Source organism: Camelus bactrianus, chromosome 5 (assembly GCF_048773025.1).
Source record: "Camelus bactrianus isolate YW-2024 breed Bactrian camel chromosome 5, ASM4877302v1, whole genome shotgun sequence".
Lineage (NCBI taxonomy): Eukaryota > Metazoa > Chordata > Mammalia > Artiodactyla > Camelidae > Camelus > Camelus bactrianus.
In genome coordinates this window covers 88,847,978-88,868,998 of record NC_133543.1, presented here as the reverse complement: position 1 = coordinate 88,868,998, position 21,021 = coordinate 88,847,978, and the positions used below count along the sequence as shown (strand labels likewise).

General features: G+C 54.5%; 3 protein-coding genes across 10 annotated transcripts; 2 read left to right on the top strand and 1 right to left on the bottom strand.

Annotated features, from left to right (window-relative positions):
- Positions 1-108: 108 nt before the first annotated feature.
- Positions 109-9,292, top strand: ATG9A (autophagy related 9A). Of its 6 annotated transcripts, none has more exons than XM_074364328.1 (16): positions 109-272; positions 1,269-1,323; positions 1,735-1,866; positions 1,989-2,032; positions 2,568-2,632; positions 3,330-3,491; positions 3,683-3,824; positions 4,055-4,803; positions 4,888-5,041; positions 5,154-5,333; positions 5,724-5,972; positions 6,171-6,349; positions 6,471-6,588; positions 7,362-7,584; positions 7,789-7,934; positions 8,214-9,292. In XM_074364328.1, exons 3-16 carry the CDS (start codon positions 1,764-1,766, stop codon positions 8,217-8,219), a joined length of 2,520 nt encoding a protein of 839 aa, XP_074220429.1. In that variant the 5' UTR covers positions 109-272; positions 1,269-1,323; positions 1,735-1,763; the 3' UTR covers positions 8,220-9,292. The 6 variants fall into 6 exon arrangements, with proteins under 6 accessions (XP_074220429.1, XP_074220428.1, XP_074220430.1 ...); XM_074364327.1 differs by having other exon boundaries at positions 1,266-1,323; XM_045512071.2 differs by lacking the exon at positions 109-272 and adding an exon at positions 325-613 and having other exon boundaries at positions 1,266-1,323.
- A 349-nt stretch (positions 9,293-9,641) lies between these two features.
- Positions 9,642-16,788, top strand: ABCB6 (ATP binding cassette subfamily B member 6 (LAN blood group)). Of its 2 annotated transcripts, XM_010948805.3 has the most exons (19): positions 9,646-10,491; positions 10,803-10,940; positions 11,196-11,382; positions 11,551-11,652; positions 11,820-12,003; positions 12,611-12,732; positions 13,251-13,360; positions 13,545-13,610; positions 13,772-13,897; positions 14,026-14,102; positions 14,190-14,253; positions 14,365-14,450; positions 14,653-14,710; positions 14,933-15,037; positions 15,440-15,614; positions 15,758-15,870; positions 16,105-16,199; positions 16,271-16,339; positions 16,511-16,788. In XM_010948805.3, the coding sequence occupies exons 1-19, from the start codon at positions 9,943-9,945 to the stop codon at positions 16,620-16,622; spliced, it is 2,538 nt and encodes an 845-aa protein (XP_010947107.1). In that variant the 5' UTR covers positions 9,646-9,942; the 3' UTR covers positions 16,623-16,788. The 2 variants fall into 2 exon arrangements, with proteins under 2 accessions (XP_074220426.1, XP_010947107.1); XM_074364325.1 differs by lacking the exons at positions 15,758-15,870; positions 16,105-16,199; positions 16,271-16,339; positions 16,511-16,788 and having other exon boundaries at positions 9,642-10,491; positions 14,653-14,819; positions 15,440-15,576.
- A 320-nt stretch (positions 16,789-17,108) lies between these two features.
- On the bottom strand, positions 17,109-20,717 carry ZFAND2B (zinc finger AN1-type containing 2B). 2 transcript variants are annotated; one of them, XM_010948803.3, is made up of 10 exons: positions 19,725-20,717; positions 19,535-19,607; positions 19,168-19,262; positions 18,793-18,924; positions 18,513-18,664; positions 18,172-18,267; positions 18,036-18,096; positions 17,883-17,950; positions 17,485-17,557; positions 17,109-17,296 (listed from the first exon to the last, which is right to left on the bottom strand). In XM_010948803.3, exons 2-10 carry the CDS (start codon positions 19,587-19,589, stop codon positions 17,252-17,254), a joined length of 777 nt encoding a protein of 258 aa, XP_010947105.2. In that variant the 5' UTR covers positions 19,590-19,607; positions 19,725-20,717; the 3' UTR covers positions 17,109-17,251. The 2 variants fall into 2 exon arrangements, with proteins under 2 accessions (XP_010947105.2, XP_045368030.2); XM_045512074.2 differs by having other exon boundaries at positions 19,535-19,610; positions 19,725-19,806.
- Between the last annotated feature and the right edge of the window lie 304 nt (positions 20,718-21,021).

The window sequence follows — 21,021 nt, the reverse complement described above, 5'->3', positions numbered from 1 at the left end:
GACGGTCCAAGACCCGCCTCTAGCCTTTAGTCCCGCCCTGGACGTCGAGAATTGGCCGTCGTGCCTGCAACCCTATGTTTATTGGCCAGGCTAACTGCGGGTGACAGTGAGTGGCAGACGCCGGGCCTAGCGCTCCGGGTCTGGCCGAGCCCAGTGGAGCCGACGGAGCCTGGAATCACCCAGGTCACCGTTCCTGAAGTGAAACGCGAGACCGGTTACCGAGATCCCACGGCCTGGGTTGGGCCTGCCCAGGGCTGCCCGCGGAGCCCTAAGTGAGCTCGCGGCGGGTAACGGGGGAAGGGGCGCTGCGGGCGGGGCGGAGGCGCGCAGCCGGAATGTTTTGATAGCGGGGGCGCGCGAGCGGCGGGGCCGCGCGCGAGCGGCGGCGCCGCGCGCGAGGTTGTCCGCTGTTGAGAACCGAGCCCTTGGCCTGGGGCCGGGCGATCCTGGGGTGCGCTGGGTTCGGGTCGTGGCAGCTGGGTGTAGGGAGGCAACTCAGCCCACCTAGGGTATCGGCTGTCGGACTGGCTCGATTCCTCCAACGTCTACAGGAACCCCTGAGCCCAGGCCCGGCTGGCAGAGGCAATATGGGCCCTGGGTCTACAGTGACCCAGTAAGTGGTGAGTTCCCTGAGGGCTTGGTCAGCTTCTTTGGACCCACGGTTCTCAGTAACCCTGGGAATCTCACCGGGGCCAGGCTGGGCGGTGCTCCACGGCCTCAGGGTCTGCACTGACTGGGTGAGTGCCACCTAGACCATGCCTAGCTCCAGGGACCAAGGGAACCGGCAGTTTGCCCAGGATCTGGGTCTACACTGACCCAGTCAGGACTTCCCATCCAGGAGCTATGCCTGCCCATTGGGCCATTGGTGCTAGGGAAGCAAGGGAAGGGGTTGACCAGAAAGGTCCTCTTTGGGAAAGACTCTTTTCTTGGGTTTTGGGTTTGGGGCTTTGAGGGCCCTGAGAAGTCTGACTGATTTATGAGGCTGAGATAGGGCAATTGAGAAACAGTCCAGCCCTGTACTGACTCAGTCTCCACAGGTTCATTAAGCCACTTCTTGGGATTCTAGAGTTGAATGAGTGGCCATGTATAGTACAACCAGAGGAAGTGTGCACAGCCCTAGACTGGAAGGGTGCCTTTTTCCCACTCAGCCTCCTTGCCCCATGCTTAGCCTCCTCATAGTGGGGATGGATGGGTGGGGGTGGTAGGGTTGGGTTTATTTCTGTCCCCACTCCCCACTCTCTGGGGCCTGACACCTTCTTCTCCAGCAGCTGCAGAGCCAGGACATCAAGGGCTGGAGTGGAGCAGACACTGTCCATGGAGCTGGTAGGGCGGTGTGCTTATCTCAAGCCTTTGTTTACAAAGTACTTCCAGACTGCTAGTCTCTTGGGAGACCAGGGTTTCTGTAGGAGGGGAGGGGGAGGGCCCCTTCTCTCCATTGAATAGAAGATGAAACAGACCCCCACCAAAGGGGCAGAGTCTGGCTTCAGGCCAGCAAGGCCTCAGTAGACACTCAGTAAAGACTCTGGGAATGACTCATTGGTCAGTGAAGGTCTCCCAAGCCCTGAGCTTGCTGCTGTCCTTGGGCTACCCCTCTTCCTCTGCCTATGATCTAAGAATGGTAGTGGAGACCAAGCCCAAGGATTCTTTCTCACTCATTTCTGGTCTGGTAGGCAGGGGAGAAGACGAACAGCACCAGGGTCTGAACCTGGGTCTCTTCTTCCTCATTACTCACAGGTGGACAAGGTGGAGAGGGGGTGGTGGTGATGGCGCAGTTTGACACTGAATACCAGCGCCTAGAGGCCTCCTACAGCGATTCACCCCCCGGGGAGGAGGACCTGTTGGTGCATGTGCCTGAGGGGAGCAAGTGTGAGTTCTTGGACATGACAGCCAGAGCTGGGGTTTGGGGGGAGAGTTGGTGGAGGAACACCAGGGGAGCAAGAGGTTTACATTCCTTCAGGACTCTGACATCTCTGCTCCTGTGCCCACAGCACCTTGGCACCACATCGAAAATCTTGACCTCTTCTTCTCTCGAATATCCTTTGTGTCTCTGTTTTAGAGCTCTGGGACCTTTAGCCCCTCTCTGAGCCAGAACCCCTAATGGGATGTTGGTGTGGGTTTGGCTCTAATCCCTGGAAGGGGAGTGGGGCACATCTTGAGCCTGAAAGAGGCTGGAAAAATGGTGATCGTTATGAATAATCATACCCCACATTTACCAAGATCTATGTGCCTTGTACTTTGTAGTATTAATTTATAAGGAACCTCTCTAAGGGTGATTCTCCTTTTTGATGGTAATAACCATAATGTCTTTTGACTTACTCTGTGTCAGTTCTGTTAAACGCTTTACATGCATTATCTCAAACCTAATAATCCTATGAGACACGTGCTATTATTCCCAATATACCACTGTAGACAAAAAGCTCAGAGAGGTTAAGTAACTTGGCCAAAGTCACACAGTTTGAAAGTCATAGAGCCAGGACTTAAGCTCAGGTATGTGAGCACCAAAAGAGTACCTAAGTCTGTGCTCTTAATTGCTGTCTCTACCCACAACTTTTTCTTAACAAGTACACGTTTATAATCTACATCAGAAGAATGGCTTCACTTGTATGCTCATCGGGGAGATCTTTGAGCTCATGTAAGTATAAGAAGGAATGGATGATGTGGCAAAGACATATGTCTCAGTGCTTCCTCTCTTTGAGTTCACCCCTGGCCCAAACTGCCAATGCAGCTCAGCTCCTGGCTCAAAGCTTATAGTTTAAGGACTGGGTGTGTGGCACCACAATTTACAGCCTTATCTTTTTTATCTTCCTTATAAGGGAAGCTTTCTAAGTCCTATCTTTTCCACAAAGAGAACTCAGACTTGATCATTTCATCAGAGCTCCAGTGGAATGGGCATGGCGCAGTCAGGAGGTCTCAGAGATGCCAGCCACTTACGTGAGAAAAACATCTCTGTTCTGCCTTGGTTGCACTCAGGCCTGCTGCTGAGTAGAGAGCCCTCTGAGGGGAAGGAACCATATGACTTTGCCAAAGGGGAAGGGGTTAAGAATAAGAAGAGTTCAAATCTGGAAAAAAAAAAAAAATCTAATTACCAACACAAAAGGAAATCAGGGACTGGGGACCAGAGACTACCATCTAAGACCTTTGGAAGTGTCCTTAAGTGGTGGCAGAGATTACCATGTGATTGAAAAACAGGCTGATTCTTTGGTGTCTGAGGCTAAGAGCAAAAAATAGGAGCTGGCTTGGGTTGCCTGGGGCTGGAAGCAGCAAATTTCTTTTTCCCCCATTATTTCATTGGTATCTCTCTGACTCTCCCCATCTTCCCAACTCCCCAGGCAGTTCCTCTTTGTGGTTGCCTTCACCACCTTCCTGGTCAGCTGTGTGGACTACGACATCCTATTTGCCAACAAGATGGTGAACCACAGTCTTCACCCTGCCGAGCCCGTCAAGGTTACTCTGCCAGATGCCTTTCTGCCTGCCCAGGTCTGTAGTGCCAGGTAAGGGCTGCAGGTCAGAGGCACCAGAGCCTATAGTTTGGTCAGCACGTGTGGAATGGAGTGGAGTGTGAGGCAGTAACATTCCCTAGAACACAGACCCAGGCTCAGCCTCCCTAAATCCTTCAGAACAGCAGCATGTCTGCCAAGACTCCTCAAGGGCCACTCCTCCTCCCCACCTTTTTCCCCACCAGGATTCAGGAAAATGGCTCCCTGATCACCATCCTGGTCATCGCTGCTGTTTTCTGGGTCCACCGGCTTATCAAGTTCATCTATAACATTTGCTGCTACTGGGAGATCCACTCCTTCTACCTGCATGCTCTGCGCATCCCCATGGTGAGACTGAGAAGTTCAGTAGTTAGCACCACAGCCCAAGATGTCTTCTGCAGCCTGGGAAGGGTGGGGTGTATTCCTAGGCATCAGGCGTCCTCATCCGTCCTTGGAGGTCAAGGACGCTTATAGGCTCCACTCAGTTAAGCACAGGACCCCTGAACCTCATAGCTTATGCAGGGCAAGGGGCCAAGGCAACAACCTCACCTCCATACCTTGTCTCTTCCCTACCTCAGTCTGCCCTTCCATACTGCACGTGGCAAGAAGTACAGGCCCGGATCGTGCAGACACAGAAGGAGCACCAGATCTGCATCCACAAGCGTGAGCTGACAGAGCTGGACATCTACCACCGCATCCTCCGTTTCCAGAACTACATGGTGGCGCTGGTTAACAAATCCCTCCTGCCCCTGCGCTTCCGCCTGCCCGGTCTCGGGGAGGTTGTCTTCTTCACCCGGGGCCTCAAGTACAACTTTGAGCTGATCCTCTTCTGGGGACCTGGCTCTCTGTTTCTCAATGAATGGAGCCTCAAGGCTGAGTACAAACGTGGGGGACAACGGCTCGAGCTGGCCCAGCGCCTCAGCAACCGCATCTTGTGGATTGGCATCGCCAACTTCCTGCTGTGCCCCCTCATCCTCATTTGGCAGATCCTCTATGCCTTTTTCAGTTATGCCGAGGTGCTGAAGCGGGAGCCAGGGGCCCTGGGGGCACGTTGCTGGTCACTCTATGGCCGCTGCTACCTCCGCCACTTCAACGAGCTGGAGCATGAGCTACAGTCCCGCCTCAACCGAGGCTACAAGCCTGCATCCAAGTACATGAATTGCTTCTTGTCACCTCTGCTGACACTGCTGGCCAAGAACTGCGCCTTCTTCGCTGGCTCCATCCTGGCCGTGCTTATTGCACTCACCATCTACGACGAAGATGTGTTGGCCGTGGAGCACGTCCTCACCACCGTCACGCTCCTGGGGGTCACCGTGACCGTGTGCAGGTGGGCCAGGGTGGCAGGTGGGAGCAAGCCAGCTAGCATTCCCGGGAAAAGGCTTATGTCTCACCATCACCCTGATCCCACTAGGTCCTTTATCCCGGACCAGCACATGGTGTTCTGCCCTGAGCAGCTGCTCCGCGTGATCCTCGCTCACATCCACTACATGCCTGACCACTGGCAGGGTAATGCCCACCGCTCGCAGACCCGGGACGAGTTTGCCCAGCTCTTCCAGTACAAGGCAGTGAGTGGAGTTGGAGTTAGGGCCTGCTAGAAACTGGCTGATAGCTCGGTGGCAAGGGCTGGGCTCCTTCCTGCTTTCTTGTGACCTGCTTTCTTGGCCCCTTCCTTTCTAGGTGTTCATCTTGGAGGAGTTACTGAGCCCCATTGTCACACCTCTCATCCTCATCTTCTGCCTGCGCCCACGGGCCCTGGAGATTATAGACTTCTTCCGCAATTTCACCGTGGAGGTCGTTGGTGTTGGAGATACCTGCTCCTTCGCTCAGATGGATGTTCGCCAGCATGGGCATCCCCAGGTATCAGGATAGGAGTTGGGCAGGTGGCCAGAGGCCATGCTGGCATATACAGTGTCTTTGGGTGAACTGCAAAACAGCACCCCTTCTGAGCCAACAAATCACAAAAAGGCAGCCCTGCCTCTGGAGAGCCCTGTACCAGGGCACACACTGCTTTGTAAACAGGAGCCTGGGCTGGATTATAGCCTTAAACCTGCACCCTTGGCCAAGCTCCCCTGAGAAAGGCACAAACCAAGCAGCTCAGTCGGCATGTGGCTATTCCTGGGGTGGGCAGGGGGCCCCTGGGCAAGATACAGCAGTGCGTCATGGGCAGGGCCTCCTTGCCTAGCAGGAAAGGTACAAAAAGATTCCTGTAAAAGGACAGTCCTGCTCACTGCAGCCTCCCTTGTGCAGTGGCTTTCCGGGGGACAGACAGAGGCCTCAGTGTACCAGCAAGCTGAAGATGGGAAGACAGAATTGTCACTCATGCACTTTGCCATCACCAACCCTGGCTGGCAGCCACCACGTGAGAGCACAGCCTTCCTAGGCTTCCTCAAGGAGCAAGTTCAGCGGGATGGAGCAGCTGCTGGCCTTGCCCAAGGCGGTCTCCTCCCTGAAAATGCCCTCTTTACATCCATCCAGTCCTTACAGTCTGAGTCTGAGGTGCGTTCCTAGGGTCTGGGAGATGATGGGCAGAGTGGACTCTGGGAGCTGGGAGTTGAGGACCGGGCATGGGGTGGAAGAGCCTTCCCTGTCGGTTTCCTTCTGTCTGTTTAGTCTGTGCCACTAATGTGCAGAATCCTTGGGGACCTAGAGGCCTCCCTCTGCCCCGAGACTTCTATCCACCTCTTTCTTTCATAGCCGCTGAGCCTTATTGCAAATGTGGTAGCTGGCTCATCCTGCCGGGGCCCCCCACTGCCCAGAGACCTGCAGGGCTCCAGGCACAGGGCTGAAGTCGCCTCTGCCTTGCGCTCCTTCTCCCCTCTGCAACCTGGTCAGGCTCCCACGGGCCGGGCTCCCAGCACCATGACAGGCTCTGGGTGAGTAGAAGTGGGCCATGACGGGAGGGCGTGGCAGTAGCCCCCAGCAACTTGTGTGGGTCTCAGAAATGTCGATGACTGCATGGTGATGCCTGCTGTCTGTCTGTGCTGGGAGGGACAGGGTAGATGCCAGGACCGCCAGCTCCGGGAGCAGCGTTTGGGAAGGACAGCTGCAGAGCCTAGTGTTGTCGGAATATGCATCGACCGAGATGAGCCTGCATGCCCTCTATATGCACCAGGTGAGTGGACAGGAAGGGGCAGGGCCATAGAACCAAGGTGGCAGCTGAAAATAGAATAGAGGGTTTTAGATGTGGAGAAGCAAGACATGGGTTCAAATCCCTTCTCTGCCATTTAACCGCTTTGCAGTCTCCATTTGCACACATAGCTATCCTTTTTGGCCAAGCTTACTTTCCCCTGGGGCCTTTCCACACTTGTGATTTCCTCTGCCAAGAATCCACTTCCCTGACATATCCATATGGCCCTCTCCTTCTCCCTCAAGTCTGTTCCTACTTATCCTGTGAGACCGTCCCTGGCCACCCTGGTAAAATCCTCCCTGGCCTACCCACCTGAATCTTCCTGTTCTTTTTGTCTCTCCATAGCACTTAACACCATCTGACCTTGTATTTTTTCCTTATTTGTTCACTGTCTGTCCTTCCCCACCTTCCCTAAGTATACAAGCCCCACAAGAGTTGGGAATTTTGTCTGTTTTGTTCACTGCTGTATTCCCAGCACCTAAAAGAGTGGCTGGCACTTAGATCTTCAACGAATTTGTTCTTGAATCAAATGACTAGGGAAAATGAGAGCCATTACAATCTATGAACAGGCTTGTTCTGCTGAGAATTTAACCTATAAATATCATATGGCTGGTACACGTTATTAACATGATAAGCACCCTCAGTCAACGATTCTAGGTGAGATGGTATAAATGGGAACTGACTAATACGGTGGTGGGGGGCAGCTGTTTCAAACAAATATCCTTCTGTCCCCAACTAATAAATCCCCCACTTCTCAGCTCCACAAGCAGCAGGCCCAGGCTGAGCCTGAGCGGCACGTGTGGCACCGCCGGGAGAGTGATGAGAGTGGGGAGAGTGCTCCTGAAGAGGGGGGAGAGGGTGCCCGGGCCCCCCAGCCTATCCCTCGCTCTGCCAGCTATCCCTGTGCTACACCCCGGCCTGGAGCACCTGAGACCACTGCCCTGCAGGGCGGCTTCCAGAGGCGCTACGGAGGCATCACAGGTATCCACAGAGGGTACAAGAAGGCACAGAGTCTTCAGAGAAGGATGGTTCTTCTGGGGACCTCTAGGGGAGGAAAGAAATTAGAGGGACCAGACCCAAGGAGACTAATCCCTCCCCTGCACTCCCATTCACCCCAAGCACCCCAGAACCATTCTCCTCAATCCTGTTTGTGTTCATTCTGAGAGTATTTACTTGTGTCTTTAGACCCCGGCACAGTGCCCCGGGCTCCCTCTCACTTCTCCCGGCTGCCCCTTGGAGGGTGGGCTGAAGATGGGCAGTCAGCATCGAGGCACCCGGAGCCCGTGCCTGAAGAGGGCTCAGAGGATGAGCTTCCCCCTCAGGTGCACAAGGTAAGGGCTCCCAGACCTGGAAACAACTGCCAGAAGTAGTAACTTCCAGGCTGAGGTCAAAGCTGCTTGTGTGAAAGGAGTTGGGAGTCCAGTGCAGAGATAAATCCCTCCAAAATACACTTCCCTTTTTCCCCTCACCTATTCTGAAATCCAGGACTAGACATTTCCTTTGCTTACATCCCCAAGAATCAAGTTTTCCTTTTCCTTTATTTCCAGGCATCTGTTGTGTAAGCAGGTAGCTGAAGACTATCTCCTCTAACAACCCTTTTCTCTCCACAGGTATAGACAAGGTGGAAGAAGGTCCCTATGCCCCAGGATGGAGGCCACCGTTGCCCTGCCATCCCATCCGCCCGCCATGGAGGGCTCCTCCGAGTGTTGCCTGGCTCCACGCGTGTGGTGTTTGTGTGTCTGTGCCTGGCCAAGGGAGGTGCCAACACTGGGCTCACCACAGCCCCAGGAGAGAGACTGGGGGCCTAGAAACCATGGCACACAGGACTCTAGCCTCATCCCCAGGACCCCCCTTGGCTCAGAGTGTGGTGCTAGAAACTGGTCCCCAGCCCAGCCCCAGTACTGCCACCTTTGCACCCACCCCTGCAAGTCTCCAGAGGACTGCGCACCACAGAAGCTGCCAAGCAGGGAGAACCTGTGCCAACTGTGGAGTGGGGAGGTTGGGCCTGGACCCTCAACCTCTGCAGCCTCCCTCCCCCCACCCTGAACAGATGAGCAGCCCAGGCTGTGGCCCTTACCTCACCCCCAGTTCTCTCCCAGTGCTGCAGCCTGCTCACCTCTCCCCTGCTTCCTGCACATCTCTGGCATGTGTGCCACTTGCGCCTGTTCTGTTCGCTTGCTCCCCTTCTGTTCAGCTTTTGCTTTGTGTTGGTGTGGAGGCTCTAGCTCCTAGCTCCCAGCTCCCCTCACGATATCTTTTGACACTAAGAAGGAAGGTTTGTAAATCGCAGGTGCAGGATGGAAATTCTTTGCTCCTTTCTCCAACTTTTAGCATAAGCCCCCGGGAGACTGAGGCCTTCTTGGGCCCCACTGCTGCTTATTGTATCCCCCACCACCTGCACATGGGGTGGACAGGGCTGGAGTGTGCCCTCAGCTGTTTATCTCCCAGCAAGAGAGTTCTGGTCTGCATCCCGCTGTCCCCTAGAGGGGGATGGAGGGGCGACGGAACGGCTTTGCCCTAGGCTTTGGGCCGCCGCGTTGCATGCTGGGACTCAGCTCCTTCCTCCGCCCCACCCCTCACTCAGCCCTGGTCCGCTGCGGGAGAGAGGTGAACGACACATCCCGAACTCAGCGGAATGGGGTGGGGACCGTGTACAGCTTAACAATCCTTAATAAAGAAGGGACGTTGACCAGGTCGCAGCTTGTTGTCTCACGCGGCTAGATAAGCGGAGTTGGGTGTTGTGATCCACCCAGGTGGGTAGGGACTGGGTTCGCCCCGTGGGAAAGCTGGCCTATGTGGGAACTCGGATATACCGACCTAGTCGGAGAGCGGAAGGGCAGCTTCTGATCCGTAGAGGTCAAGGACTCCGGCAGGACGTGCGGTCAGATTTCCCGCCCTGAACACGTGACCGTGCCGGCTCAGCCGATCTATTTTGCCTTCCTGTGCGTGCACTATTTTCCCCGCCCCTTCGGAGACATTCGGCCAATGGGGACCCTGGATAGGGGCGGGGGGCAGCCTTGGAGGACGGGGCTGCTGCGGAAGGGAACGGCTGGAGTCAGATACTGAACATTCCCGTGAGCCCCGACTTGGCCCGAAGGTCCCCGGCAGCGAGCGTGGGGCGGGCGGCCGAGACGGCGTGAGTGCGTGACGGCGGCGCGTGCGCGAAGAGAGTGGGTGGTGTGGTGGGGTCCACGTGCGTCCCTGTCCCACGACACTCGCGGCATAGCCCTGAGGCTCCATGACCCAAGACATCTGGGATTCCGCGCCCCACCCCGAGCGGCCGGTCCAGTTCTCACGTCTCACAGTCCCCGCAGCCTTGGCGGGCGGCCACACATTGCCATGGTGACTGTGGGCAACTACTGCGAGGCCGAAGGACCCGCGGGTCCGGCCTGGGTGAAGGGTGGCCTGAGTCCCTGCTTCTTTTTCACGTTCATGCCCTCGACGCTGATGGGCCTAGGGGCTCTGGCCTTGGTGCTGGCTCTTCCTCGCAAGCGTCGGGAACGGCCTGGTGGCGCCGACGCGCTGTCCTGGGCTGCCGGCCCTCGCGTCGCTCCCTATGTGCTGCAGCTGCTTCTGGCCACACTTCAGGTGGCGCTGCCCCTAGCCAGCCTGGTTGGCCGGGTGGGCACTGCCCAGGGTGCCCCACTGCCAGGCTACCTATTGCTGGCTTCTGTATTTGGGACTATGGCCAGCGCCTGTGGCCTGGGACTGCTCGTGATGGAACGGAACCAGGCACGGCAGAAGCTAGCAATGGGCATCTGGATAAAGTTCACCCACAGCCCGGCTCTCCTGCTCCTCTGGACTGTGGCTTTTGCAGCCGAAAACTTGGCCCTCGTTTCTTGGAACAGCCCACAATGGTGGTGGGCAAGGGAGGACTTGAGCCAGCAGGTGAGGGACCTCTTGGGGGGGAGGGGAAGCAAGGGTAGCAGGGGCTGAGAACTGCATGTCTGGTCACACTGGCTCCAGGGTTTTGAATGCCTCTAAGGAAGGGAAGAAAGGAGGGGCCTGCGCTGCTGGGAGCTGATAGCCAGCTGGTGGGGAGTGGCTGTGCTGAGTCACTGCGGATTTTTTTTAAAGCCTGGTAGATGCTGGGCTCCTGAGGAGGACTTGGGTGTGTGCCCTACACCAGTCCTCAGCCCTATTATAAGTAGTAACAATGGGATTTTGGCCCTCATTGATATTCGTATGTTTAATTCTAGGTTCAGTTTAGCCTGTGGGTGCTGCGGTATGGGGTCTCTGGAGGGCTTTTTGTCCTGGGGCTCTGGGCCCCAGGACTTCGTCCCCAGTGTTACACCTTGCGGGTCAATGAAGAGGATCAAGATGTAGAGAGGAGCCAGGTACACCTTAATTTTTGAACTTTAGGGTCTATTTTAATTGCATTCCCTGTTATCATTTCTTCCCACCATAATAAACTACGTCTTTCACAAATCTCAGTTTGTGTGCCCTGTTAGCCTTTCTGACCTCATCAGGGATCACTTGTGGGTCTAAGTTAACGGAGCTGTAATCCCATATGTGTTCCCTTTGGGGTTTCTGGCTAGTGCACTTCTTTTTCATTTCTGAGTTCCCCTCCCCTATGTGATTCACCATCCTAGGTTCGGTCAACAGGGAGGCCATCGCAGTCTACCTGGAAAGACCTTGGCAGAAAGCTCCGCCTACTGAGTGGCTACCTGTGGCCCCGGGGGAGCCCGGCCTTGCAGCTTATTGTGCTCATCTGCCTAGGGCTCATGGGGTTGGAGCGGGGACTGAACCTGTTGGTCCCCATCTTCTACAGGGACATAGGTGAGGGGGAGGAGTGTCAGCTCAATCCTTCATTGGCCTGGGAGGGGTGGTTGCTAACCTAGCTGGGAGCTGGGTGGTTAGAAAGACACTGTGGCTGGTGCCTGGGGCAGTTTCTCCCCAAGAGGGTCCTAGGGGTCCTAAGTGGGCTTGGACTCCTTTTTTCCATAGTGAACTTACTGACCGAGAAGGCACCTTGGCGCTCCCTGGCCTGGACTGTCACCACCTATGTCTTCCTCAAGTTCCTCCAGGGGGGTGGCACCGGCAGTACAGGTATGAGGTACTCTGCTCTTACCCCGGCTGGTGTTAGCCCCTCTTCCTCCTCCCACAGGCCTCCCTACCCCGGGCCCCTTGGTGCTCTCCAGCCTTTCAGGTCTTGCTGCTGGGCTGATGTCCCTGGGCCCCTCAGCCCTACCCAGGCCTCCCCTGGCTCCCCCCAGGCTTCGTGAGCAACCTGCGCACGTTCCTGTGGATCCGGGTGCAGCAGTTCACCTCGCGGCGGGTGGAGCTGCACCTCTTCTCCCACCTGCACCAGCTCTCCCTGCGCTGGCACCTGGGACGCCGCACGGGGGAAGTGCTGCGGATTGTGGACCGGGGCACGTCCAGTGTCACAGGGCTGCTCAGGTGCCAAGGCAGTGGAAAGGAAGTGAGGGAGGGCAGGGCTGGAGAAGCAGGGGTGGAGGGGCTGTCAGAAGAACTGACCCAGCTTGAGGAGCTGTACCTCCATCCTCCATTTTTTTTTTTTGTAATTATGAGATTAACATGCACATGCTCTTATAATAATTCAAATGAAGGAGACAGCAAATTGCTTTTGAATTCCACTCACTTCTCCAGAGGTTCCAATTCCATTTAGTATGTTGAGTTCCGCTTTTTGGATTTTTTTACATATATGTGGGCAGATTCACAGAACTAATGTGGTATTGTGGAGGTTTTTCCTAAAGCAAATGGCCTCATGACATAGGAGTCATTCTCAGAATTGTTTAATTATCAGAATGTTAGGGAGGTGTATTCTCATCCATGCATGAAGACCTTTTTCATTTGTTACAATTAATCTAGAGCACTCTTTAGTTTAGGCATGTTATGGTGTATTTAGCCCTCTACCTCTTAAGGGGCATTTAGCTTGATTCCAGTCTGTTGTAGTTGAAAACAAAACACTACACTGAAACCCCTAGCTAGAGTTCCTGGCTCCAAGCACTTAAGCCTTTCTTTGTTGCTTGGCTTTGCCTCCTAGCTACCTGGTGTTCAACATCATCCCCACACTGGCCGACATCACCATTGGCATCATCTACTTCAGCATGTTCTTTAACGCCTGGTTTGGCCTCATTGTGTTCCTGTGCATGAGTCTTTACCTGGGTGAGTGCACCTGGGGAAAACTATCTCTGTATACTGTTCTCAGACTCTCTTGGGCATGAGCCCTGCCCCAACTCAGGTGACCCAGCTTTGGGAGGCTGTAGATCAGTGGACTTGAATAGGCTTCTGCTGCTCCCCAATGTGACAGGTGAGCCTCATCTGCCAAGGGAACCTCAGCTCACCCTGGGTGGAGGGCCGGGGAAGGACATCCTGGTCACATTTGGGCCCTGTGGTGGATGCAGGTGAAGAAGGAACCTCATTCTTGTAACAGGATTCAGCTTGCCTTCATTTGTTCACCAAAACCATTTTCACACAGGTTTTGTGCAGGCTGCAAAGATGTCTTGGACATAGCCCCTTCCCTCAGGGAGCTTAAGGCTCCCTCCCTTCGGAATCTGGGTCTCTGGGCTGTAGCACAGCGTTAGTGTGTGTGTGGCAGGCAGCAGACATACATGTATGGTCTCTGCTTTTGGAAGTGATGTCTTGCCCTCTTCTCCCTCCGCCTCCCTCCTGTCACTCTCTAGCCCTGACCATTGTGGTCACTGAGTGGAGAGCGAAGTTTCGACGTGCTATGAACACACAGGAGAATACTACCCGGGCACGAGCTGTGGACTCTTTGCTGAACTTTGAGACGGTAACAGAGGCTTTGGTGGTGGTGGTGGTGTGAGGCACGGAGATGTGGAGGAGTGGGCCTGGGACAATCAGGGCTGACGAGCTGAGGGGTGCGAGGTGTGCTGTTTACAATTAGGAAGGAGGGACGGGGAATCTGGAGCTGAATGCTGTGGCCGAGTGGAATAGCGATGGTTTGAATTCATCAGGTGAAGTATTACAACGCGGAGAGTCATGAAGTGGATCGCTATCGAGAGGCCATCATCAAATATCAGGTGAGGATGCTAGCTTGAGGTCGACTGAGAGCAATGGCCTGGCCATGTGGAATTGCTAGGGCCGAGAGGGGTAAACTTTGGGCTGTGAGGTTGAAGGTGCCTGGGCCCAGGTTGGGATTTGGTGTATGTGAAATTCTTTCCTCCCATGTCATTTGCCTCAGGGTTTGGAGTGGAAGTCAAACGCTTCACTGGTTTTACTAAATCAGACCCAGAACCTGGTGATTGGACTTGGGCTCCTCGCTGGCTCCCTGCTTTGTGCTTACTTTGTCAGTGAGCAGAAGTTACAGGTGAGGAAACAGCACAGGGAAGAGGGACCCTGGGTCTTAGTCTTGGCCACCAGGTTCCTGGGTGGGAAGCGGGAGGGTGACAGCCCACAGGCCTCCAGTGACTCCATCTCTTCCCTGGATGTCCACAGGTCGGAGACTTTGTCCTGTTTGGCACCTACATCATCCAGCTGTACATGCCCCTCAACTGGTTTGGCACCTACTACAGGTAACCTGACCCCGGCCCTCACCTGTCCGGGGTGCTTGCTGTTTCCCCAGCTCCTCAGAGGAGCTCCAAGCAGCACTCTTCTTGCAGGATGATCCAGACCAACTTCATCGACATGGAGAACATGTTTGACCTGCTGAAAGAGAAGATAGAAGTGAGTGAGGAGAGAGGAGTGGGGTTTGTAGGGAGCGGGAGTCTGCGTGGTGCTTCTTGTGCCTGGACAATACCAGGCCTGGAATGGCACACACTGGTGGCACTCTAACAGGTGAAGGACCTTCCTGGAGCAGGGCCCCTTCACTTTCAGAGGGGCCAGATTGAGTTTGAGAATGTGCACTTCAGCTACACCGATGGGTGAGCCTCTCCCCTTTGGCTACCCCACAGCCCCATTTTCCAGTGTCATTTACATACTGCCTTCCTGCCCCTCATCCCTGCTTCTCAGGTCACCACTACCTGGGAAGAGAGCCTGTGCAGGGGTCTCAGTAGTAGCTCTAGTGTTGGAGGGGGCCCTAGGGAGTGCAGCAGGCCTGCTGACCATGCCCATCCTTCCTTGCAGGCGGGAGACCCTGAAGGATGTGTCCTTTACTGTGATGCCTGGACAGACACTGGCCCTGGTGAGAGGAGACCCAGCTAGCTGGCCCAGCCTCCTTGAGCTTCCCTTATTCCAGGGCCCATGGAAGCTTGGGATGCAGGCTGTAGAGTCAGAGAGCCCTGTCATGCCAGGTCACCGGATTGAATGTTTGTGGCAGTCTTCTATGGACATTGGTGGCCTCTTGGAGAGAAAGCCTTAAAAGTCAGCAGGACTGAGAATGTTTCCCTTGTTCCTCATGTAATAGGTGGGCCCATCAGGAGCAGGGAAGAGCACAGTTTTGCGCCTGCTGTTTCGTTTCTATGACATCAGCTCTGGCTGCATCCGAATAGATGGGCAGGACATTTCACAGGTAAGGATGCTTGGGAGAAGACTGTTATCTAGGAGCCTGTGTGTGAAAGGATGGCAGATGCTGGGCATCCAGGAAGTGGAGGAGGAGATGCCAGGAGACCTCAGACTTTTTAGCATCATGTGACCTACATAAGGAAATTAGTCATGAGAATGATTTATAAGGTGCAATATAGGGTACAAAGGTCTCCAGCAATCCAGGGAAGCAAGGAGAGAACATGTATTTTCTCTTTATCGATGGGGAAACAGACTCAGAGAGATTGAGTTGCCCACAATGATGGTTCAGGGAGGTGGAGGCAGGTTTCTTATGCAGGGCCTCTCATTCCATGTGCTTCCCACCAGCCCATCCTACTTTTCAGGCCTGGTGGGATCTCACAGGCCAGAGCATATGGTCTTTTGGCCCCAGGTGACCCAGATCTCTCTCCGGTCTCATATTGGAGTTGTACCCCAGGACACTGTCCTCTTTAATGACACCATTGCCAACAATATCCGCTATGGCCGTGTCACTGCCGGAAACGATGAGGTGAAGGCTGCTGCCCAGGCTGCAGGCATCCACGACACCATCATGGCTTTCCCGGAAGGTAGGCTCCTCTGCGGAGTCCCTCCCCTGCCCAGTTTAGTCCCATTATCACCTCTGACTTCTGCTCCATCCCTCCCTTGCCCATCTGGTCACAGAAACCAAGCTTATTACATGTGACTTAAGGGAGGTGGGCATTATCCACAGGATACGAGACACAGGTGGGTGAGCGGGGACTGAAGCTGAGTGGTGGGGAGAAGCAGCGTGTTGCCATTGCTCGCACCATTCTCAAGGCTCCAGACATCATTCTGCTGGACGAGGTGAGGGCCCTGGGCAGCCTTCTCCTGTCCTTCCTTGCCCGTGTCCCAGCTGTTCCTGCTGGGCCCTGTTTTACTTCTAGCAGGGCTATCAGAAGCCCATGTTTCATAAAAACATCTTACAGTTCTCAAGCACAAGGTTCTTTTTGATGCCTAAGGCCTTGGCCAGCAGCTTGCATCCTCCTCCCACTGGGGATTTGGGTGGCAGGGGCAGTTTTACCCAATCCCTCTCTATAGGCAACGTCTGCACTGGATACATCTAACGAGAGGGCCATCCAGGCTTCTCTGGCCAAAGTCTGCGCCAACCGCACCACCATCATAGTGGCACACAGGTACAGGTGGGCAGCAGGCAGCGGGAGCCCACTTTGGCTGTGTGGTAGGTAACTGATCTCTGACTTCCCAGGCTCTCAACTGTGGTCAGTGCTGACCAGATCCTGGTCATCAAGGATGGCTGCATTGTGGAGAGAGGACGGTAAGGGACACAGCAGAATGAACAAGGCAGGGCCTCTGACTTTTCACCAGGAAAAGGTTGTGGGGTTTCTTGAAGGATCTCCCTTACCAGTCCTGTCACCTCACAGGCTGGTGGCAAGGACTCTTGGGGTAAAACTGAAAGCTGGGACTTACATTTTTCTTCTTGCCCCAGGCACGAAGCTCTGTTGTCCCGAGGCGGGGTATATGCTGACATGTGGCAGCTGCAGCAGCAGGGACAGGAAGAAGCCTCTGAAGACACCAAGCCCGAGACCAAGGAATGGTGACAAAAGTTGTGGATACTTCCCTCCCAAAGGATTGCTCCAAGGGAAATACATTGTATACCTCTTCCCTGCCATATTTCATCCTGGTCTTGGTGCTAGCTATAATGAAGGAAAGGGGCCTTTCAGAAAAGGACTTTTTGGGGAAATAAAAGTGTGGACTGTGCTAGGATCACGGTGAGTTTGTGGTGTGGGGATTGCAGTGGGCCTCTACCCTTAGGTCAGGTAAGCATTCTTGACAGGACTCTTTCATTTTTGGTCGGAGAGGAGAAAGAAACACCCCTTTGATGTCTTATTGACTGCCAAGATCCTTTATTCTTTCTAGGCCCCTCCCTGCCCCCTATACGTGGGGTCAACCCCAGTATACAGGAGATGACAAGATGCAGGAGTCTAAGTGGGGCCTGGCCAGGGAATAGTTCAGAGTTGCTCTCTTCCGTGCAGCTGGACAGGCCAGCAGAGCCATCTGTAGGCTCAGCTCTGCAAGCTGTTTCTCCTGATGCTCCCTGGAGGTGGCCTCCATGTCACTCCTCCTCATCTTCAGTCCAGGCTGCTCCGGGCCTCCTCTCCCTGTGGACCCTAGAGGTGCGAGGGCCACAGTCCTCCTCAGCTGAGCCTCCCTCCCCAAGCCCAAGGCCCTAGCACAGGTTGCAGTTGGACGGCTTCAAGCTGCGGCTTTGAGCCTGGAGCAAGGAGAGGGAAGAAGAGGAAGACAGGGTGCAACGTCAAGGAAATGAGGGGGACAGTCCTCCCTACAGAGCTCAGCATGGGCTGGAGTCACATTGAAAATAAAAGGATAAACATCATTCCAAACCACTCAGAAGAACACCCCCACCCCCTGAAAATCCCTGTTTCTACCCCATCCCCATACCTGCTGCTGTCGGTATTCTGCCTCACTGGCTGATAGTGCTTGTGCTAAAGCTAAGTCTTCTTCCTCCTGAGAACTGGGAGAGAGGAACGGCTTAAACTGGATGATAGTATCTAAAATGTGAGCATCTCATCTGTTACGCATCACTCTGCTGAGCACTTCTGAGTATACCTCAATTTTCATAGCAACCTTACTAGGTAAGTATTAGTGTTGTCCCCACTTTATAGAGGAAGTTATGACCCTAATGGGTTAAAGAACTTGTCAAAGGGTCATATAGTTCAAAAACTTAATTTTAAGCCCAGGTTCCTAACTATTATCATGCATTGGGGCAGAGTGGTCCTACGTACCTCCCTCCAGAGTCCTTGCCCACATCCCACCCTCTTTCACCAGAGAGTAGGTACCTTGGGACCTGGGGTTTGGTCTCTGCCAGGGACAGTTCAAGGGCTCGCTGCAGAGCCTCATCCTCACTCTGCAAAAGGGAAAATAAGACCAGTTGCCTTGGACTTCGCTCTCACTGAGTTTGCTTTTGTCAATCTGACCTCTACCCAACTCACCAAGCCATTTTGCAAAGCAATCACTGGAGGGGCTGTCCGAGATGGAGACTGAGTTGTGGCTCTATGGCAGACATTCAAGAGGCTGAGGTCAGAGATGTGAATGGAAAAAGGGGAGAGGAGAAACAGGCAGGCCTACCTGCTGGCAGAGGTAGATGAAGGCAAGGTCTGATTTGGGCTGGGGTTGGTCTTTGTAGAAGAAGCTAGGCTTTGTGCTCTGGAGATGGCGGCAAGTCTGTAGAAGAGACACCCGTGGCATGCCTCCAGGTGCAGCTTGCAAGTTTCCCCCCAGGCCTGACCCAGGAAGTTAGGAGAGAAGCGCCTCCAAAAGGTCTGGAAAACATGCACTTAGAAAGGAAATAAGACTCCCGTAGCTAAAGGGGACAGGTTGAAGCTTCCCAACTATAATGATGGAAGTTGAGTCAGTTCTAAAAGGATGGAATGGCCCCAAAGGCAAGTAAAGGGCCCCGTTGCAGTTACCCCGCCCTACTGGTTTGGTGCCCCTCCCCAGAGCAATCATGGTCCAGTGGGTGACGGTGCTTGATGCAGAAGTTTCGGGTACAGCGCTCGCAGGTCAGTTTCATCATTTCCCGCTGCCGGCAGCCAGAGCGTTCACACTTATTGGTGAAGATCTGAGATGGAGTAGGAAGAATTGTCTTTTCTGAGACTCTGATTCCCCTTAAACTCCATCGTAACAGTTGTTCAGATTTCCAGGCATTTGCAGTCCCAGCTGACCATGGTTAACCCCTCCAATGCTTACCTTACGTTTTTGCTGGGCTGGATCAGAGCGGCAGTCTCGGTCAATGTGCTCCCCAACAGCGCGGTCAGGGGGCTCCCCTCTGGCCACAGGTACAGGCACATTACAGAGTGGGCATACAGGTACCTGGATATCCTGTGGTTAGGGAGCAAGGGTCGGTTTGTGGCCTACTCTCAGTCCAACCAAATCTCTGGTCCTGAAAGAACCTGGATATGCCCACGACATAAACGCAAAAGGAAACACAATGTTCCCTGCACTGAGCCTCAGAAAGAAAAAAAAAAAAAGAGAGAGAGAGAGAGGAAATGAGCTGCAGAGGGATTCCAGAGATTCTGCAGGCATCCTCCACGCGGCCCCTTTCGACCTCAGACGCCCCCTCACCTTTTGGTAGGCAGATCCACAGTGATGCTGGGCGTAGGCTACATGGTCTGCGCAAAAGATGCCCGAGCAGGCGTCGCACTTGAGCGGCAGAAAATCTGTAGGAAGCAGGTCGGATTGCAGGTCCAGCGTGACCTCGACATCGTTCCCGCTCACTCAAGCCTTCCACTCAGGGGAGGGAAAAACGCCACCGTAATGGCAATAAACTGTATCCTTGCCCTAGCCCATCATCTCAGCCACGCCCCCAACTTCGAGCCCCGCCCTTCTCTGGCAAGTCCAGTCCAGGAGCCCACCCTTCCTACAACCTGCAGTTCCAAGGCCCTCTCGGCCTGGCTCCGCCCCCCGCATGCTCCGCCCCCCACCCCCTCACCCAAACGCTGACAGCTCGGTTCGGAACAGTGAGCCCCGAGGTCCGGAAACTCCATCGCTGGGCCGGGCAGGGCCTGCTGGGAGAAGAAGCGATGCTGAGCTCCTCTAGGACTCCCGCTCCGGGTCCGGACCGCGACCCCGCAATCTAGGGGACCCCTTGCCCCGCCTCTCCCAGGCCGGGCCCAGGTTACCCGAGCCTCAGCGCCTCCCGGGCCGCAGCTCCCACTCCTGCCCTGGCGCACGCGGGCGCGCTGACGTCATCGCGCAGGGCGAGCACGTCCCGCGAAGTCTCCGGGCGGCGAAGGGAAGCACCCAGGAGAAGCCGAGCCCCGCCCCACCTTGGTCCGGAAGGTTTGGAGCTGGATGGCTCTGGGTGAGTGGGTGGCCCTCACACGGGTTGGTGATCTTCGGCGCGGGCCAAGCTCCACGAAGGGCGAAAGGGCCGACGAAGGACATAAGATACAGTGGAAGTCTAGGGTGGTTTGGGGTCATCACAATTGAGTCCTACGCCCGCTTCTCACTCTACACCCACTCCCTAGCCATTTGTTCACGGCCACTGCTGTGCTTACTCTCCGTAAGCTGATGACGCCCTTATTTATCTGAAGAATGCATTTCTCTCCAGAGCTGTAGCTCCTGCAGGTTTATTTTCGATGTCCTTTCTGTAAGACTTCTCTGACCCTCCCCAGTTTGAGCTAAGCGCTCCTCTTTTGTGGGCTTCCTGCTTCTGTTCTAGCACCCTGTCACCGTATTGTAATTAGCTGTTCCTTCACTCCCCCATGTAAATATACTGGGCAGTCAGGGACCGCATCTCCCTTGCCTTGTATTAGGCCCCAGCACCTGGCACCGTGCCTGAAACTATGTGGTTTTCAGACTTCATTGTGAATCCGAATCACCTGTTGGGTGCTGGTTTAAAATGCAGATTCCTGAGCAGGATGGAGGTGGGTGGTGGCTTCTGATTCAGTAGGAAGCATACCAGAATTCTGACACGGGTTATCCATGTATTACACTTTGAAAAACACAAGCCTAGAATGTTCTGAGTACTTATTAAATGTTTCTTGAATGAAGCTAGAGAGTTACTGGATTGATGTCCTGCTTTGCCTTAGGGAGCCCCAGGTTGAGACCTACTTGAGCACGTTTTGCTTCCCACATGCCCCTCTGTCCCCTCATGCATAGGCTTGTTTGCACCCTTACCTTCCCATAAGTTTGGGAAGGACAGATAAACAGGTGAAATAGACTTAGAGTTGAACAGTGTTCTCCAAAATGTAGAAATAACCATGCTGCAATTGGAAATGAGGAGCCTTCTCTTCTCCCTCTGTCCCTCCAACTTTTGGGTCTGTTTCCCTCTGTATCTGAGCCTTACATCCTTACAGCTCTAAGGCTAGTGGAAATTAAAGCCTTTTTTCCTGGTTCTTCAAGTAGAAGGCCTAATGTCATCTCTGACTTGCCCTATTGCCTTGACTTGGATCATCTACCAAACCCTGACCTGTG

Excerpts from the sequence above, each read along its gene's own strand:
- ATG9A (XM_074364329.1), top strand. The coding sequence starts at position 1,764 with ATGGCGCAGTTTGACACTGAATACCAGCGCCTAGAGGCCTCCTACAGC. Across the intron at positions 4,804-4,887 it reads GTCACCGTGACCGTGTGCAG|GTCCTTTATCCCGGACCAGC; the intron begins GTGGGCCAGGGT and ends TGATCCCACTAG. Across the intron at positions 6,589-7,361 it reads ATGCCCTCTATATGCACCAG|CTCCACAAGCAGCAGGCCCA; the intron begins GTGAGTGGACAG and ends CCCACTTCTCAG.
- ZFAND2B (XM_010948803.3), bottom strand. The coding sequence starts at position 19,589 with ATGGAGTTTCCGGACCTCGGGGCTCACTGTTCCGAACCGAGCTGTCAG. Across the intron at positions 18,268-18,512 it reads CACCAAACCAGTAGGGCGGG|ACTTGCCGCCATCTCCAGAG; the intron begins GTAACTGCAACG and ends TCTCTTCTACAG. Across the intron at positions 17,558-17,882 it reads ACCAAACCCCAGGTCCCAAG|TTCTCAGGAGGAAGAAGACT; the intron begins GTACCTACTCTC and ends CCTCTCTCCCAG.
- ABCB6 (XM_010948805.3), top strand. The coding sequence starts at position 9,943 with ATGGTGACTGTGGGCAACTACTGCGAGGCCGAAGGACCCGCGGGTCCG. Across the intron at positions 12,733-13,250 it reads GTGCATGAGTCTTTACCTGG|CCCTGACCATTGTGGTCACT; the intron begins GTGAGTGCACCT and ends GTCACTCTCTAG. Across the intron at positions 14,711-14,932 it reads CTGGACAGACACTGGCCCTG|GTGGGCCCATCAGGAGCAGG; the intron begins GTGAGAGGAGAC and ends CTCATGTAATAG.